Here is a 17158-nt window from a genome sequence, read left to right on the forward strand (position 1 = left end):
ATTTTCAGAATTAGTTTTATTATGTCAGCCAGAGGTCAGGGAAATACACCAACCTGTCTATTCCTCCTTTATCATTACGATTTTAATGACTTTTGGAAAAAGGCAAAAGCCTATTTTGTCATGATTTAACTCATAAACATACTAGTTTTTTTAGTTATCCTTCCAATATATTCATTATTTGTCTAATTTTGATGAATTAGATGTGTTTAGAAACACAAGCCTGGCCTTACAATAGTTACTACAGATAAACTGGAAAATTACAGTGTCAGGTTTGCTGACAGCTTTGTTAATACACTTTAATACACAATGATAGTGATCTGAGTGACAGATACACGTGGACATTTTGAAGTGTGTTTAACATAAAAACTCAGCAGACTGTAAATCTCATTATGCGTAACCACTTGTGTAATAGGTGAGCAGGGAACACCCTTTGGCTTGATGATACACAATAGGTGAGTTGGCATTAAATTATGTGGCCATGTTATGACTCATTTTAATATGCGTGCTCCCCTTGCAAACATGGCTAACACTTCAACTTATTGGGATAATAACTAAAGCTAAAATTTGACAAATATTGTAGTGTTCCTCTTGAGAATGAGAGGCAGGGTTAGGCTGCCGTTTTAACTTAATTAGGGCACTGGGGGAAGACTTATAAACTGACACTGGGAATTCTTTCAAGCTCTGAGGGTTCCTAATAAGGATATATGGAATCCAGCTCACCAGTAGGGACGGGAAGCAGGATTTTATAGGGACTCTTTTTTTGTTTTGTTTTCTCCCGTTGTTAAACACGCATGTAGGAAATGACCACAGCTGAGGACAGCATCCAGGCTGGCTGAATGAGCTGATCAGGGAGTTGGCTTTTCACAGCGGCATTATCCTGCTTTAGACTCACAAGCACCAAGTATAGACTGAGGGCAGGGAACCATCCCTTTAAGAGAGCTTTTGGATGACGTCCATATAAGGAGATATTGGAGGATGTCACATGGGGAGGAAAAAATGCACAGCTCAGATCATGTGACTAGTCTGAGGAAATGAATGAAGCTTTCTTTTTAAGGGTATACATGTGTTTTTGGTGGTTTTTAATTTAAATGGTATTTGCAGGAACTTCTTTTCCCGTTATTTATATTTTGATACATTTTACCACATTGAGATTTCTCAGTATTTTATCTGAACTCTGTTTTTAAGCTATTTCAAAACTTTGCAGCATGCATGAGTAATACATGAATTACAACACATACGTACAGTAGGCCCTCCTTCCTGCGTTACTCACTCACACATTCACAGAGAAACTCTCAGGCTTGGCTCTCTGCTCTGACTAAGACCATATATGGAAAAAGCCAGCAGGTAGCCTCTGTCCACTTTCACCCCTGCCTGACCTCTGGTGCCGTCTCTCCTTTAAATACTAATTGCCTTCTTATCCTTCTTTATTTTAGAACATTTCCCCCTCCTCTTTACTTGAATGAACCACTATTGTTCTACTTCACATTACGCTTTTGGGAATGTGAAACAGATTAAACAGCATTTCTGCCTTTTTGCCTTTACTGTTGTTTCTCCTAGGTGTTAGGGTAGGTTAATTATAAGAGTTGTGGCTTTAGTGCATGCTTGAGTAAACTAAAGAAAAACCTGCAAAGAAGTATTGTGAAACTTAGAGAACAAACTGATTGGTAATTTCACTGATTTGGTAATTTCAAAATAAAAAAAAAAAAACAATATCTGAACCTTTAGTGACTGGGATAATTTTACTTAATTTAATTATTCTAATAAATGGTTTGTAGTGTGTAACTACACTGCTTTTTGACTTAATTTTAACATACAAAAAACTATATTAGCTAGTGTGTGTGTTGATAAACATAGCAAACAGCTGTACAAACAAGAATTCAAAACCAGATAAAGATAGCTTAGTACATAATCATAATCTTTAATCATAATCAATTAGAATATTGTCAAAAATGTGATTTAATAAAAAATAATACAGAATTTTTTTACACATTATATATTCCAAACTTCCCTTTTTATTACAAAGGCTTATATCTCATGAAAACCTCAAAATTAGTTTCAATGATCATTACAATATCATGACCAGTAAGAAAAACAGAAAAACAAGAACAAAACTGTCCACACAGAGGGAGGATGGAAAAAACAACACTGATTGGACAAGCACTGCTACTCCTTAACTTTTTCCACTGCTCTTCACTCTGTCTGCTTGAAGTCCAACAGAGACGGAGACATGGATACGATCCTGCAGCCAAGTCTCAGTAAAACATGTTACACTGCATTTCTGGTGCTCTGGCTGACTTGTTATCAGGGTTTGGACTTTAGACAACTAGCTAAGCCAACAGTTTCAAACAGCACCTTATGATTGATTGAAGAGATGGTTTGAACTTCTTTCTTTGCTCCTGCTCTGCTGCATCCATGCTGCCTCCTATGAGATATGGGTCATGACTGAAAAAACAAGGTCCAGGACCTGTATTCTCAAAGAATCCATATGGCAAAAAAATTACAATGGAATTTGTCTTAGAATTTTATTTCTGTAAGATAAATCATTCACAAAGCACCTTAGACCTTCAGAATCTAAGTCCCACTCACATCAAATGGGACATGATAGGAGCAGTGAGGAGCCCTTTTAGTGAACCCAAAATGTGTCTTAAGCAGGGAAGATGGTGGACAGACCGCCAGAAAGGAGATATTCTTTATAAAATGAACAAAGCTGTGCCTACCGCAGGGAGTGCATGTAGATGCTTTGTGGCAATTTCATTTTGCCATAAAGCATCTACACAATTCAGTATCATGAATTGTGTGGATTGAGGTGAGTGATGGACTCAGGTAATGGTGAAAATTGTGGTTTAATGAAGAACACAGAATTCCAGGCAGCACAGGTGAGCGATGAGACAAAGAAACACTGAAACTGGTAGCACTGGTAGTTACACCAAAAGACAACAAAGGCAGGATATGGACATTAGACACAACAAGGACCCAACAGGGAGCTGAGGCACAGGTGGGTATAAATATCCAGGGAAGGTAATCAGGGGAAACAAGGGACAGATGGGACAAGACAGGAACTAAATGAACACTCACTTTTCTTCATCCAGTCTAGGTTGTACAATTCATTAATTTCCTAACTTAAATTATTCTGAGTATTCTGCATCATTGAATCAGTCAAAACTAGACCTTGTTGGTTTATTTAAGAATAATTCAAGAAGAAAAAGGAATCAGACCATATTTTGTTTTAAAACAGTCATTGTATGAAATGTCTTTTTGTGAAATTTGCTTCACACCTCTCACCAACTGGTGTCAGTAATGCTTTAATTTACCAAACTAAGGGCTGAAAACCAAACATGGAAGAAAAAGTAATCTTTTCTGATTGGGAAAGATGACATATTTCAAAGTAAATAAAGGAGCTCATACCTCTTTTGTAAAATAAGTAACATTAAATTAGGATATGCAAAAAATACTAAAGATTGAATTAAAAAAAAGTGAGCTAGGAAAAGACTAAAATCTTCTCTGAACAATTTTTAAGCATGCCATTTTATGACAAAGAGGAAAAGTTTTTCTCCATCACTGGAAGGTATGGGAACCAAATATGATTTATCTACAAACTATGAACCATTTCAAACAAAGCAAATAATTTTCCACAGATAAGTATATAAAAGTATATAAAATACTTTTGGAAAAAATGTACACATTCATAATTTATTTCCTAACATCTTTTATTAACAAAGCATTTAGGTTTAACATAAAAACAGTAACAGATTTTCTTGCTCCTCAGGTCATCAAGCAGTCCAACTCTTTCCCATGTCTACCAGCTCCATGCCTTCGCAGTAGGACCGCGGCCGTGACATCCTAACCTGATAGAACAGGAAAAACATCATGAAACCTGATCTTCTCCTCTAACAAACTCTTTCCATGGACAGACACTCACTGCAGGATTCCTGTGGGATGCCAGCTGCTGCAGAAGTGGGAACGGGGTCCAGTGAATGGGTTCCACAGGCCAGCTACACACAGACAGGTCACTGGCCTTCCCCGAGTCCAACACACCATCCCCCATGCTCAACCCACTGCCCCTCCAACCATACTGGGAGCTGCAGGGTAAACACAAAGCCCAGGGGTTATTTACACAAAGAACTGACTGGTGCAATCTGAGGTCAAGGTACAAAACTGAAAAACCACAAATGCTCAAGGCAGATACATGAGTTTCAGTATAATCAAGTATCTGCTTGAATCACTCAACGTTGATTTATTCTTCTGACTAGAGTAGCATAACTTTTTATTCACCACTTAGCACACAAAGTTAACAGGCAGCTGATGAGCACTTTCAATAAGTAGTTATGGAAAGATGAAAGACAGTTTATGTAAATGCAAATGTGTTGAGAATTCATGTTTCAGGACGGTTAAGTACATTGGTTGGGATATGCAACCAATGTACAGCAACATGAACCTCAGCTAAGAAGAACTTCTTCTTCCAGAGGTTTTCGGAACCAGTGAAATGTATAACCATCTGGAATGTAATAAAGACACAGCATATTTTGGTTATTGTCCCTTAAACTTGACCATAAAAAATAGAATTAGTAATACCAACTTAACTAAACCTATAAAGGTCTCTTAATTTCAGCCATCTTAAAATAAAGCCTTCTATCCTGCCAATTTTTTCTTTAATTTATAAATGCTAGTAACCAATATATGCAATACTTATGTAAATAAATATATTGAATAAAAATTGGACTGTATTATCAGAGTTATCTCTATATGTTCTAACTTGAACAACATATACATCACTTTTTGCTTTGAGCAGCCTCCATCCTAGGTCTACCTGTGTCGTATCTGTGGTGAGCTCTGGAACAGCTGAGTGTTTTCACAGGGCACTGACCCCACACACTCACATTGAACTGGATGGGAAACAGATGTTTGTGGGATGATAAAGTATGCGGCTATTTCTGCCTGCTGATGTTCAAAAAACTATTTCAAACCAAATTCAAAACTTTAAACATGTTTAATGTGCACTCTCTTTTTAAACTATGAATTTAACACCCACATTAAAAACACACACACATCCATGTAGTGTAATCCTTCACCTGGAACTGGATGCCTTATTTGCTTGTCTTGTTGATTTGTTGATGGTGGATGATGTTGAATGTGTGTGTGTTTACCTGTGGGGGTAAATTGTGTTGATATGCATCCCATGACTGGGGCAAGTGGAAGGAAGGGACAGTGTGTCGTCGTGGTAACAGCAAGGCCGGTCAAGTGCCTGCAGATGCAGTAATTCATCCGACCGCATGAAGGCAGGGTTGTCCAGAGAATCCGCGGATCCGGCCCATGAACGCAGCCAGAACCGACCTGACAGCTCATCGAAATGGTTGAACCTACGATAACTGCACACATAAACTATAAGTAGTAATAGACGTCACAATGTAAAATTACACTAAGTACAGTATAATTTGTTTAAATTTGCAAGTCAGTTTTTTCCATTAATTTCTAAACTGCTTTCATTTCGCTCTATTGACCATTTAATGACCAGGTCTTTATAATATTGGAACATTAAAGGTCATTACTACATTTTTAAGAAAGAGCTGGTTTTTCTTCAAAGACATTTATAAAATGGGAGAAAGCATTAAATTGGTGATCAGCACTGTTGTCTCAAAGAATGACAATCCATTTTATTTTGAAAAACAAAACTCAAGCACTTGCTTTACTTCTTGGCATTAGAATAACCGTAGACTGAGATGAAATTATGTAAACCGGAATATATAGAGAAATCTAATCTCAGCAGAGTTGTTGGTCGTTTTTACCTGATTTTCTATAACGGATGCATTTGTGAATCTCATACATAGAACATACAGAGACTTTCCCAAGGCAGCAACCATGCAAGAACTGACTGAGGACATATGTCAGAGAACAAGAGGTACGACAACAAAAGGAATCAAATGCCTAAAGTTGACTTTATTTCAATGAAAAAAAGACTTCATGAAAATAATGACAAGTTCTTGGTATTAAGTCAATTTTTGGTGGCAATAGTAGCTACATTCATGAAGTGTTTATTTGAACAATTCGTGTCCAATTGAGAAAAAAAGTTATGTTACTTGAAATTTCTGGAGATTGAATTACTTGTTCTTTGTCTAAGCATTAAAAATATCCTTAACATCATTTGTCTTCATTTGGATGTAGAGAGAGTTGATATTATTTCAGTAAAATCACCAATTTCATTTTGAAAACTGCAGGTCTATTATTATTGCAATGTCTTGGCTGTAATTAGATATGGAGGGGACCTGTCAGCTTCCAAACCTGTCAGCTTCCAAACCTGTCAGCTTCTGACCCACAGAATGATTGAGATACAGATTAGATTTAGAGCAGGACTAACCCTTGATTCTCAAAATCTTCTCTGGATGTAGAGAATATTTTATCTTCTCAAAATCTAGATAATTCTGAAAAGAATTATCTGGATTAACTGTACGACTTTTAGGATTTGAGAAGTAACTGAACACTGAAATCTAGCTAATCTCAATAGTAGGATTTATATCCAACTGCCACTCTTTTCTAAGCAGAACTCAAGACTTTGTGAAAACATCTTTTGCTACCATAACAGTTACAGGGCTTTGGGGGTATGCAGCTAGCAGCTTTGCACATCTATAGACAGAAATTCATTACAAAATAACTCGGGTCATTTGGATCAGTTGCAGAGTTTTTCAATCTTGCCTGTATGACTTTTATGCCCAGACTTTATCTGGGCCAAACAAACATCTACATGCTTTGATCTAAATTGTTCCAATGCAGCTCTGGCTGTACGTTTGCAGTTTTCTGGAAGGTAAAAATATGCCCTGATCTGAAGATGTGCTTCTTTTTCCCTTCTTGGAAAAAAAATTCAATCCCAGCTGAAAATTCAGATTCAAACAAGCATTTTGTCTTTGATTGATCTCTAAATTTCCTTTGTTTATTTTAAATGTTTTGCTTTTATTTTTCATAAAGGTGACCTTGTGCAACCTAAAAGGCACCTTTTAAATAAAATCTATTATTACTATTGGTTGTAGTTGGAAACAGACTCAAATGGAGGATGTTGCCATGGTTATACTAATTTGCATACGCATTTAGGGGTGGAGAAATATGTAGCTGCATCCAATTCACTGTAAATTTGGATTTATGAAGGCAGCATATGCAGTGACAAGTCTACGTATGCATCTGATTTTTTTTTTTTGTGAACAGCAAGTTTCATAATGTATCCCTGCTGGAAACATTCAGCATGAAAGCTGCTCCCTCTTTTGTACATGAGGCCCCAGAGCACTGCCTTCCACATATTTGCTCTGTCTCCTACATGGGCTACAGCAACCTGTAGAAAGAAATCTTAAAGTTGTTCTATTAACAGTCGGGCTCTGTGTTATTGTTCCTTAGAAGCCTGATTTTTGGAGTGCACAAGTAATATGGTTTTCCACAACTTTCTCCCTGACCCGCCTGCCGTGTTCCTCGGTCTTCATGATGTCACTTGTTACTAATGTTCAACTCGCCACTACTTGAAGAAAGAAAAAAGTAGGAAAGACAAACTACATAATTTTCCTTACCCTTCAATCATATGTGACTTTGTGAAAGTTTATCAAAGCTTGTGGTTGTATTGTAATGGACTAGAAAAAGTTCAAAGGATATTAATTTAGTTTTAAAATATGAGCTTTGCCTGCTAGCAGTATGCCAACTAGCAGAATTCTTAACATGCAAATCTATTAAATCTATTTCTAAACATAAATGAACCAATAAAATTCCCCAATAGAATCCTTAAATGTTGGTGTAGATTATAAGAAATCATTAATGAAGTATCATAGGTGCCTGAATACCTGCTGCGAGTTTGGTCCACTTTTGCCTGGATCAGAATGGCTCGGTAGCGCCGCACAGCCAGACAAGCCAAAATGCCAATAAGCATCACTATGATGAGTAGGATGGTGAGACATGCACCTATGAGCCGAGCTCTGGTCATCCTCATGTCACACCTCTGACCCATGTACCAGAAGTCATCCCCTACAAGACAACTAAAGAAAAAAAAAACCTCACTCAGTCCACAGAGATATTGTCTGATAACTGGAAGGAAAGTGTCAGTGTGCTGATGTGGCTACCGGCAGACTGGAAGCTGCCCTGAATGGTGCGTGCAGATGCCATGGTTGTGGCAGTAGTCATAGCGGCAGGCGGAGGAGCAGCTGTAGTTGGTGGTGCCGGGCTGGACGACACATTTGTACCCGGATGGGCACTGCAGTAACCAGTTACACACGTCGCCCTGCAGGCCTGAAAAAAAAAAAAACATGTTTGAAAGATAAAGGCTGGGGACAAATGTCCAGATTAATCTGATTCAGGTCACACTAAGAGATTCTAACTGATTGTGGTTGTTGATAACGACTTAAATGGTTTCAATTTCTTTTAAAATTTATCTTATTGGTATGTAAACAAACATGTAAAACATGCTAGAATTCCAGGTTGATGGATTTAAGAGATTTCTCACCTTAAATATGACGTAAATGCAAAATCAACTGAAAACTCCGCCCCTCACCCCCAAAAAAACTGTTTGGTGAAGAGCATAAATACAAACACTCTTCAAAGAAACCTGAACAGTGAACTGAAAATATGTTTCAACAAACATCAGTTGGAGTAGGTAAGCATGAAATGTCTAATCTTGGTAATATTTAGCCACTCAATTGCAAAACTTTTCCAAATCAATCAATTTGCACATGGGCCTCTAAAGTGAATAAACCAGTAACTATATATAAAACTTTCTATTAAAGGTATTTTAAACAAAAAGTATGCAGGATGGTAGCCGGAAGGTAATCATAAAGTGCAGGATACTTAAGCAACATTCATCATCATGACACAGTGAACCAACAAAGCACCTCACTGATACTTCAAGCGTCTTACAAATATGTCTGGCATGATAATAGCAGGAACATAAACTAAACCAGATCATAGCTGATGAAGGAGTGGCAGGAAATTGAAATATGTTCAGACACATTCTCTGAATGACGACTAGTGACACATCACATCTTTTCCTGCCAGTCACAGCATTAATGACTCTGGAAAGAAGTCCCTTCTATAGACCAGGTGCAATAATCTAATTTTTCATGAAAGAATCGGGAGCTTTATCATGCCGGTTCAACTGAACTCACACAGGTTCAACTGTAGCTCACTGAATTCATTCAGGGAATTAAGGGATGAACTTCTGAGCTGTTTTTGAATGTGGAGAAACTACATGTGGAAGACAACTTACAATGAGCTCTAGTCAGTGGTGCATTTGCTCACCTCCAACTGTGATGTTGGTGATCCTACATGATCTGAACATCTTCCCCTGGTGAACAGCCTGAGCTAGTCCTGTTTGTTCCAGCAGTGACATGGCTCCGCTTACACTGAGCCACTGCAGAGCCTCACTAGTTTGAAACACAACCAGGCTCTGCACTGCCTGGCCACTGGGGAAAAAGTAAAACACAGAAATGTCAGCCTATGCAACCTTCACCCACTTATATACCAACGTAATCCTTTTTCCCAGTTGAAAAAAAGAAAAAAAAGTCACATGATGTGTTGGGTTGGGATGAGCTGCATGGTGAGCCGCCATGCGGCCCAGGGTCATGACACCAACACCACAATGATGGTTCACCAGACACAAAAACCTACTTTCAATGCCATTGTTTGTGCCCACACACCTTGAACCGATGCCAAACATGCGTGATTAAGACATAAGTATAGAATGGGCATTACAAAACTTTGAGGCAAGTCACCAAGATGGTGGCGTCTCTTTAGGCTAATTCTGCAGAGTTAAATCAACACTATGTTGAGTCTATTTGGTCCCTTTTAGAATTGGCATTAATTTAACTCTTACAGAGTTATTTCAACAATAGTTTGAGTAGTTATAACTTTTTAAAGTGTTAAAATTACTCAATTTCTTGTTGAAATAACTGTGAAAAGATTTAAATTGACACCAATTTTGATAAGGACCAAATAGATTCGGCATAGTGTTGATTTAACTCTGCAGATTTTGTGGCCAAACTATATTTTTAATGTTTTCCCCAGTATACTGGGGAAAACATTAAAAATATAGTTTTTTAATGTTTTCCCCAGTATACCAGTATACTGGGAAAACATTAAAAATATAGTTTGGTGAGGTAGGATACTTTTTTTTTTGCTGGTTAGTGCTGAACACACATCATAATGAATTGTAATAGTAAATCTGCTCTAGAGGATTTCCTTGCATCATTCTGTTAAGGGCTGAAAGATGTGTATTCTTGCAGAGCTAGGACAAGAGGCTGCCAGTAGTTTTAACTGGCATTTAACCAAAATTCAACTTCAAAGAATTTATAAAAGTCTATTTTTATTCCAAAAACAGAAAAATTATTTTGTTGTGGGGGTGAAGGAACCAAAAATGACCTTTAACTAAATCAGCTCACCTGCTCCAGACTCCCAGCAGCTTACGGAAGCCCGGTGCTCTCTGCAGGTAGGACTCCAACTAAAATAAAAAAATGGAAAGCAGGAGGTGGGCAGAAGCAGAAAAAAATTAAAGTCAGATAGGTACTTTGTTATCTAAATGTGTTTATTTGTGCCCATTGCAACATTGTCTGAGTACATGAGTACACTTTCTCACCCATGGCATCATGTCTTCCTCCAGACCAGCAGTCAAAGTGGAACAAGGCTCTTCTACAACTATCTGCAGGAGCAGCTCAACTGATTCCACTAGACAGAAAAGTGTCATAATCTCAACATTTAGTTTAATACAATAAATTATAAGCAGTATTGAACTCTGATAGCATCTCTTTACTGGTTCATACCTTCATTTTGTGCCTTAGAACGGTCATTTTGTCCCTTTCAACTTCAGATTTAGTTATCAAGAATCTATTTTTCTTTATGAATATTTTTCATGAATTGTATAGATAAAATAGTCAAAAATGCTTAAATCTCATTGCATAATTTTTTTTTTTTAGAAAACCTTCTATGCCTCTCTTTTCACACTGATTTTAGATATCACCCTGACTTGGGTTGATTGACGCAAATTATGACCCCTGATCAAATAAAAAACTTACTGTGATCTTCTTCTAATAGATATTTACTGAGGTCATAAGACTAAAAGTAATCAACTGGAAAGCATTCTTTGTTAAACTGCGAGCAAAACATTCCCCTGGCAGACACAAACTGACACGTGAGGAAGTAACATCATGCTGAAAAGGTTTGGCTAGTTGGTTACAAACGACCAAAACTTCACAAGGTATGAAACGACTGAGGCGAACTGACCATCACCCACCTCTAACGGTAGCAGGTTGGTTTGGAATAATATAGTAGATGGGACTTTTTGTTGAACTTCCCTTAAATGAAGGGGTTAACACTGATGATGTGACGCCAAAATGGTTCTGTTGGCTGGGATGAAAGGCCTGAGTAGGTCCACCTTGACGGTTATGCTTCATCGTGCCACTTGGAGACCACTGCCAGGATGTGGTCCCCTTCATATCGCCACTATCTGATTTCACCGGGTGCGAAGGTGTATTTTCAGTAGTAACGTGTTTGTTTGGAGAGACTGTAGCAGAAGACAGTGGGAACAGACGAAAGGTTTCTGAGGATTCAGACGTAGTTTTAGGGTTCATGCTGCTTGTGTCCATGGAGGATTCAGCCATCGAAGAGGGAAAAGTCACCTGCGTACCATCAGGAAGCCCAGTTTGTTTTTGGAACCCATATGAAGGAGTAGATGAATCCATGGGTGAGTTTAAAGTTTCACTAAATGATGGTGTATGCATTTGTCTGATAGTTGTTGTACCTGCTGAGGTCTGGAATTTGATTATCTGTGCTGGCCTGCTTGTAGAAAAAGATCCATCCTCGTTAAACAAAGTTTGCATCATGTTTGTGGTGATGTACAAATTAGTCCCACTTCTTTGCATTCCTTCTGTCGACGTTTGTGTGTCTATTCCAGGTGTTTGTGTCTGGATGGGGGAGGAATGCAGGGAATGAGAGAGTCTCTCCATGTTTTCAGGAGACTTTGTCTGACTCTGTGTGGAAGGGATGACTGTATGAAACCCATCCGTATTGTCCAGCCCATCAGTTGACTTCACAGCAGCTCTCTGAGAACTAATGTCAGACTCAGATGAGTCACTCTGAGCTGTGTGTGGATGAGGTAAAGCAGCCTCCACACCAGTGGGAATCTCTACCATGCGGGTGGTGGGTGAAGGAGCCCAACTGGAGCCCTGTGAGGAAGATGGTGATGACAGAGAGGGCTCTGTGCTGGTTGAGTCATGCTGTTTGATGGAGGATTTTACAGTTTTCGAAGATGTGATGGAGGTGAAAGCTGCGTAAAATCCGTCTGATTGAGCTTGTTTATTCTCAGGAGTTTGATCAACAGCACCACCGTGTGGATTTATTGAGGTACTGCTGTCAGATGTCAATATCCCAGGTAAAGAAGAATTAAAGACACTGAAACTGGAAATACTTTGGTTGGTCTGCATATCTGTATGTCCATCCATCTGTGTAACAAACTTCTCCATCTTCATCATCTCTCCAGATGTAGATCTTTGTAAATCTGTGGTAATGGAAAGAGTGACTTTCGTGTCTGTCCAGGATGTCTCAGTTTGCACTCGGGTCAGGCCAGTAGGATTTTCTGTTTTGGTGTCTGTACTGACTGCAGGCTGAAAATATGGGCGTGTTATGGCAGTCGTGGGAGTGTCAGCGAGGTGAGTCGCTCCAGATGTATCCGCTTCATTGTTCCATTTTTCCTCAGGAAGAGGGAGAGTTTCCCTATCAGTTCTCCCAGCGACTGGGAGTCCCCACTGGGATGAGGTCGGCTGCAGCAGCTCCTTGTCCTGAGAGAAGGTGCTAGATGCAGAGCGAGTGCCAAAACTACAAATTTGCCCTTCATGGACACGACCTCTGCCCTCTGCTGTACCCTTCACCACCCTTTGAGCATATGTGGCAATGCTTTTATTGGAGGCTTCCGTCACCAACCAACCAGTATGGTCCTGCTGCTGTTGATGGATTGACTCGCCCTCTGAAGAATTTCTCTCAGCTTCCTGAACTAGATGACCAGGAAGAACACAGAAAAACAGAGGGGCAGAGAGGGTGAGGATGGAGAGTTAAAAATCACAACATTCCCCCAACACAACACAGCAAGTGTGATAAGTTTCCAACAAACACATTAAGTGAAAACATTTTCACTGGATGTTTTGTTACACACCCAGATTAAGCCTGAATAAACTTGTTCCATCGCTACTGCAGCAAAAACACATTTAATGCAACCAGAGTTAGGAAGAAAACATGGAAAACTTCATCAGTACCAGAAAAGGCTCACATGAACTAAGGCAGTGTGGTTAAACTGTAAATGAGGAATGCGTTTTCTCACCACAATAAGTCAGATGAATTGAATTTGAGGAAATTCTTGGCCCTGTCCAACTGAGGACAGCTCTGTTTTCATCACAGTCAGAGAGCAATACTGTTTCCCCACGACTTTGTAGGATCTGATCTTCCTCAACACATCTCAGTGAGATCCTCCAGTTACTTTCTGTCCATTTTAACTGTAAAAGTAGCTTCTTCCTCAGAGGAATGCCCAACAGCCAAGTGCAATTTGAAAGTGGTAACCTTTCATCCGACTGCTGGCTTATGGGGCTGAGGCTGCCGGTGTGGTTAAAGAACTCAGGTAAAAGGAGAGTGATGTGGCCTTCAGGTTCTTGGTCCAACGTGACATTTCCACCACAGTGTTGGTGCAACATCACAGCTTTATCTGGAAGGAACAAACCAGATGAATTAGAGATGAAACCTAACATTTGTAATTATTTAGGAAAAAAAGAGAGGAAAAACTCATTTATGGTCTTGCATAAAAAAACTACAGTCATGGACTTGTTCTGGGCTATGTTAGGAGAACTAAAGCTATAGTCCTTATTCTGATATCTATAAATATCTGTTTGATGGAAGCAAGCTTTTAGGTTGACATAATCAATTCAAGTTTTTAAATCGATTGATCCTATGGTCATAAGGACCAAAGCAAAAACGTGAGATAAAAAAAAGAATAAAAGTGTATGATTTGTAGCATTTTTGTACACCTTATCTCAGATCGAGATATGAAAAATCCCAGGAAACACAAAGTTGAATGTGGCATATCTCTCTCCTCACCACAGTTCTGCAGAGGTCCAATGACTGAACCATCATTTGATCCAGGTGTGCTGAACCAAACAAAGAGCTAAAGCATGCAGGAAACCAGCCCTTGAGGTCAAACCGTTTATACCACTGGCTCAGGTCATTTACCAGAAACATCCAAGATTTAGCAATCAGAGCTGCTTCACAAAATCAGGATAGCATATTAAGCCAGGATTTTCCAGATATCCTGTCTTAATTAAGCCTCAATTTGGTTATATTTACTTATTTATTTACTCCATAAACATCCTTTTGTCTCTGTCCAGGGGGCTGCTAACAAGATACATTTTATAAGCTCCATTATAACTCATCTTCTCTTCTGTCTTTTGATTGCGTTAAGTCTTTGCACTGACAGTTAAACAAGAAATTGTCCCTTCAAAACAAAAGAGCATCACAACTCAAACAGGAAGTGAATTATAGGTTATACCAAAGGTACCCAAAGTGGGTCCTGGAGGGCCAGCATTCTGCATGTTTTAGTTCTCTCCCTGGTAACAACTCCATCAGCAAGCCAATGTTCTTCTAGGCCTCTAATGAGCCATCGTTTGATCCAGGTGCGCTAAACCACTGGGTTTTATACTATGAAAGGCAACATAGGCACGGACTAACTGAATTATTAGTAAGTCATTTGCACATTGTAGTCAACATTTTATCCACATACTACAAAACGTTATTTAATCTTGACCCGTCATGTTTGTTCTGTATAAATATCGATAAGATGTGGAACGAAAAAAAGAGTAACAGGAATTAATCAGCTGCCAGATTAACTTATTATATTGATTTGCACTGTTCATTTATTAGGTTATAGTTGTTTAGGAGATGACAGGTATGATTATGACATTTTAGCTAAGAATTGTCTGCACTAACTGTGTATTTAATCAAGCTGCTATTGTTTGCCATGGTAGCATCAGTGTTTGTCTTTAGTATGATGTGCTTCAGTTCCTCACTATCCTTCAATAAACGATGCTGTTTATTCGGTGTGAGGCATGGCATGTGCAATTTGTCTGGCACTGCATCAGTGAATTTGTGATCGATATCTTGATTTGCTGAAAAAAAAAAATCTGTTGCTGCACATTCACCTGAATTACTTAAGCCCAACATGCTGCACCTCCTGAAACGGGTTTGGTTTTTGTGAAACGGATAAAGTCAGGATGAACTGATGGCGCCTCACTTTGTCTCTTATCCTGGATTTCAGAATTCAGGACAAGTAAATATAGTAAATATTTGAGTTTCGAGATATGAAGGTTTCCCATAGTATGTATGAATATTAGCCAACATGTCTTATGAGAATTCCCCAAATAATAAAATTCACTGTCCCTGTTTAAAACCCTTGAATTAAAAAAAAGATATTTTGAATCCTGTTTTCTTCCCCCAATAAAAGAGCCCCATTCTGCTGAATCTTACACAGCTATCCATTCAATCCATTTACAAGTCTGATTTAATTAGTCACATCTTAACGATTTAGGAGAAAAAAGCAGGGGGGAATTCCAGAGAAAGGAAAACAGTAGATAGCATGTAATCATTATACAGTTAATAGCTACTAAAACAGTTCACTGAGCAGGTAAATGGCTTTCTACCCTGGGGGGCTAAGCCCCTTCAGTTTTACTCACGTCCTTGACGATATTGCTAGAGGCATTAAAAAAAACAACAAAAAAAAACGTTAAAACCAGCAAAGAGACATTTGAAATATTTTTGTACCACCTTTCCTTTGGTTATTTTTACACTTACGTTGTTAAGCAGGCATTAATACAAAGACTGAAATAAAATTTAAAAAATAGGCCATCAATAAAATTAACATAAATTCTTCATATTAACAAATTACTATGTATATTCTTGCTGTCTTAGTCTAAAATGTCCATATGGCGAGTGCTGCAGGTTCGCATTAGTAGTTAGACTAGCTGCTGTTCCTACCTGTTGTAAAGAAAAAGAGCAACAGACAAACGTGGAGCTGCATTTCCAGCGGTGAGACATTTCAGAGACAGAACCAGCCCGTTTTCCTTTCTGCTGCGATGAGGGCGAACAAACTGCGCAAAGCCCGAATCAATTTCATCCAGTCTTCCTGTGGACGGAGGGCAGAGAGGCGTCACAATCCCCCCTCCTCTAACAGCCTCATCATCATTTCCCCTGCAGGACAAATGGAGCCCCGCAGCCTCCCTGTGTCATCTAATCACATACACGTGTGTCAGTCAAACGCAGCGCCCTGCGTGGTCAGCGACTTGTGCTATAATGATGAGCTTCACGGCGCCTCCAGGCTGCGGCTGCGTCGTTAAGGTCCGTGGAGATTTCTACAGAGGAGAGAAAGGGATCCTCTGGTCGCTACAGATGCTGATGTTTTACACCATAGTTAACTTGTTGCAGGAAGTCTGAGTTTACTGCAAGAAGCAGAGAGATGTTAGAGCAGGGACTTCATTAGCGTCTGAAACTCCTGAATACTGCTGACTAGCCAACCTGAAAACACCAATTAGAGCATTTCTCTACATTTCTCTACTCTTAATTTAATCCCCGCTGCCCTCATGTCTGTACCCTCTAATAAGCAAACTATTTTTTAAAAAAAAAAAAACAACCGCATCCGCTTTTCAAAATAAATAAATACATAAAAATAAAAATCCAGCACTCATTTTGAGTGTTTTAATTTTTATTTATTTATTTTTTGCTAATTAAGTGCCTGCATTTAAATCTTTGAGCCCCTAATGAGTTGATTTCAATTGTTTTCAAGCAACACATGAAACTGATCAGAGGGCTGTTTCACAAAACCGGGATAGTGGATTTAGTCGGGATTTTCCGGATATCCTGGCTTAACTAAACCTAGATCCGATTTCACAAAAGAATTGTCACATATGTTACCATGGCGATTATTGCTGTGCAGAAAAGAAACAAAGCACGTAGTATTAATCACTTTGACTTTACAGCAATCCCTCATACTGAGAATGCATGGAGCCACAGTGGAGAGGAAAAACTCTCCTTTAATCTGCCATCTGCCAAGACCAACTGCTGGTTTGAGAAGAGAGAACAACTGGACAAGAAGAAACAGATGAACTGATGTAGGATT

At 38.9% G+C, this 17158-nt stretch overlaps 1 protein-coding gene across 2 annotated transcripts; it reads right to left on the reverse strand.

The window, feature by feature from the left end:
• Positions 1-3689: 3689 nt before the first annotated feature.
• Positions 3690-16545, reverse strand: LOC106948334 (uncharacterized). 2 transcript variants are annotated; one of them, XM_015033942.1, is made up of 12 exons: positions 16285-16545; positions 16021-16168; positions 13325-13702; positions 11246-13000; positions 10592-10680; positions 10398-10456; positions 9259-9422; positions 8088-8253; positions 7812-8003; positions 5145-5366; positions 3920-4079; positions 3690-3845 (listed from the first exon to the last, which is right to left on the reverse strand). In XM_015033942.1, the coding sequence occupies exons 2-12, from the start codon at positions 16061-16063 to the stop codon at positions 3771-3773; spliced, it is 3303 nt and encodes a 1100-aa protein (XP_014889428.1). In that variant the 5' UTR covers positions 16064-16168; positions 16285-16545; the 3' UTR covers positions 3690-3770. The 2 variants fall into 2 exon arrangements, with proteins under 2 accessions (XP_014889428.1, XP_014889427.1); XM_015033941.1 differs by lacking the exon at positions 16285-16545 and having other exon boundaries at positions 16021-16275.
• Between the last annotated feature and the right edge of the window lie 613 nt (positions 16546-17158).

Source organism: Poecilia latipinna, unplaced genomic scaffold (genome assembly GCF_001443285.1).
Source record: "Poecilia latipinna isolate Pla-1442-1.1 unplaced genomic scaffold, P_latipinna-1.0 Scaffold283, whole genome shotgun sequence".
NCBI lineage: Eukaryota > Metazoa > Chordata > Actinopteri > Cyprinodontiformes > Poeciliidae > Poecilia > Poecilia latipinna.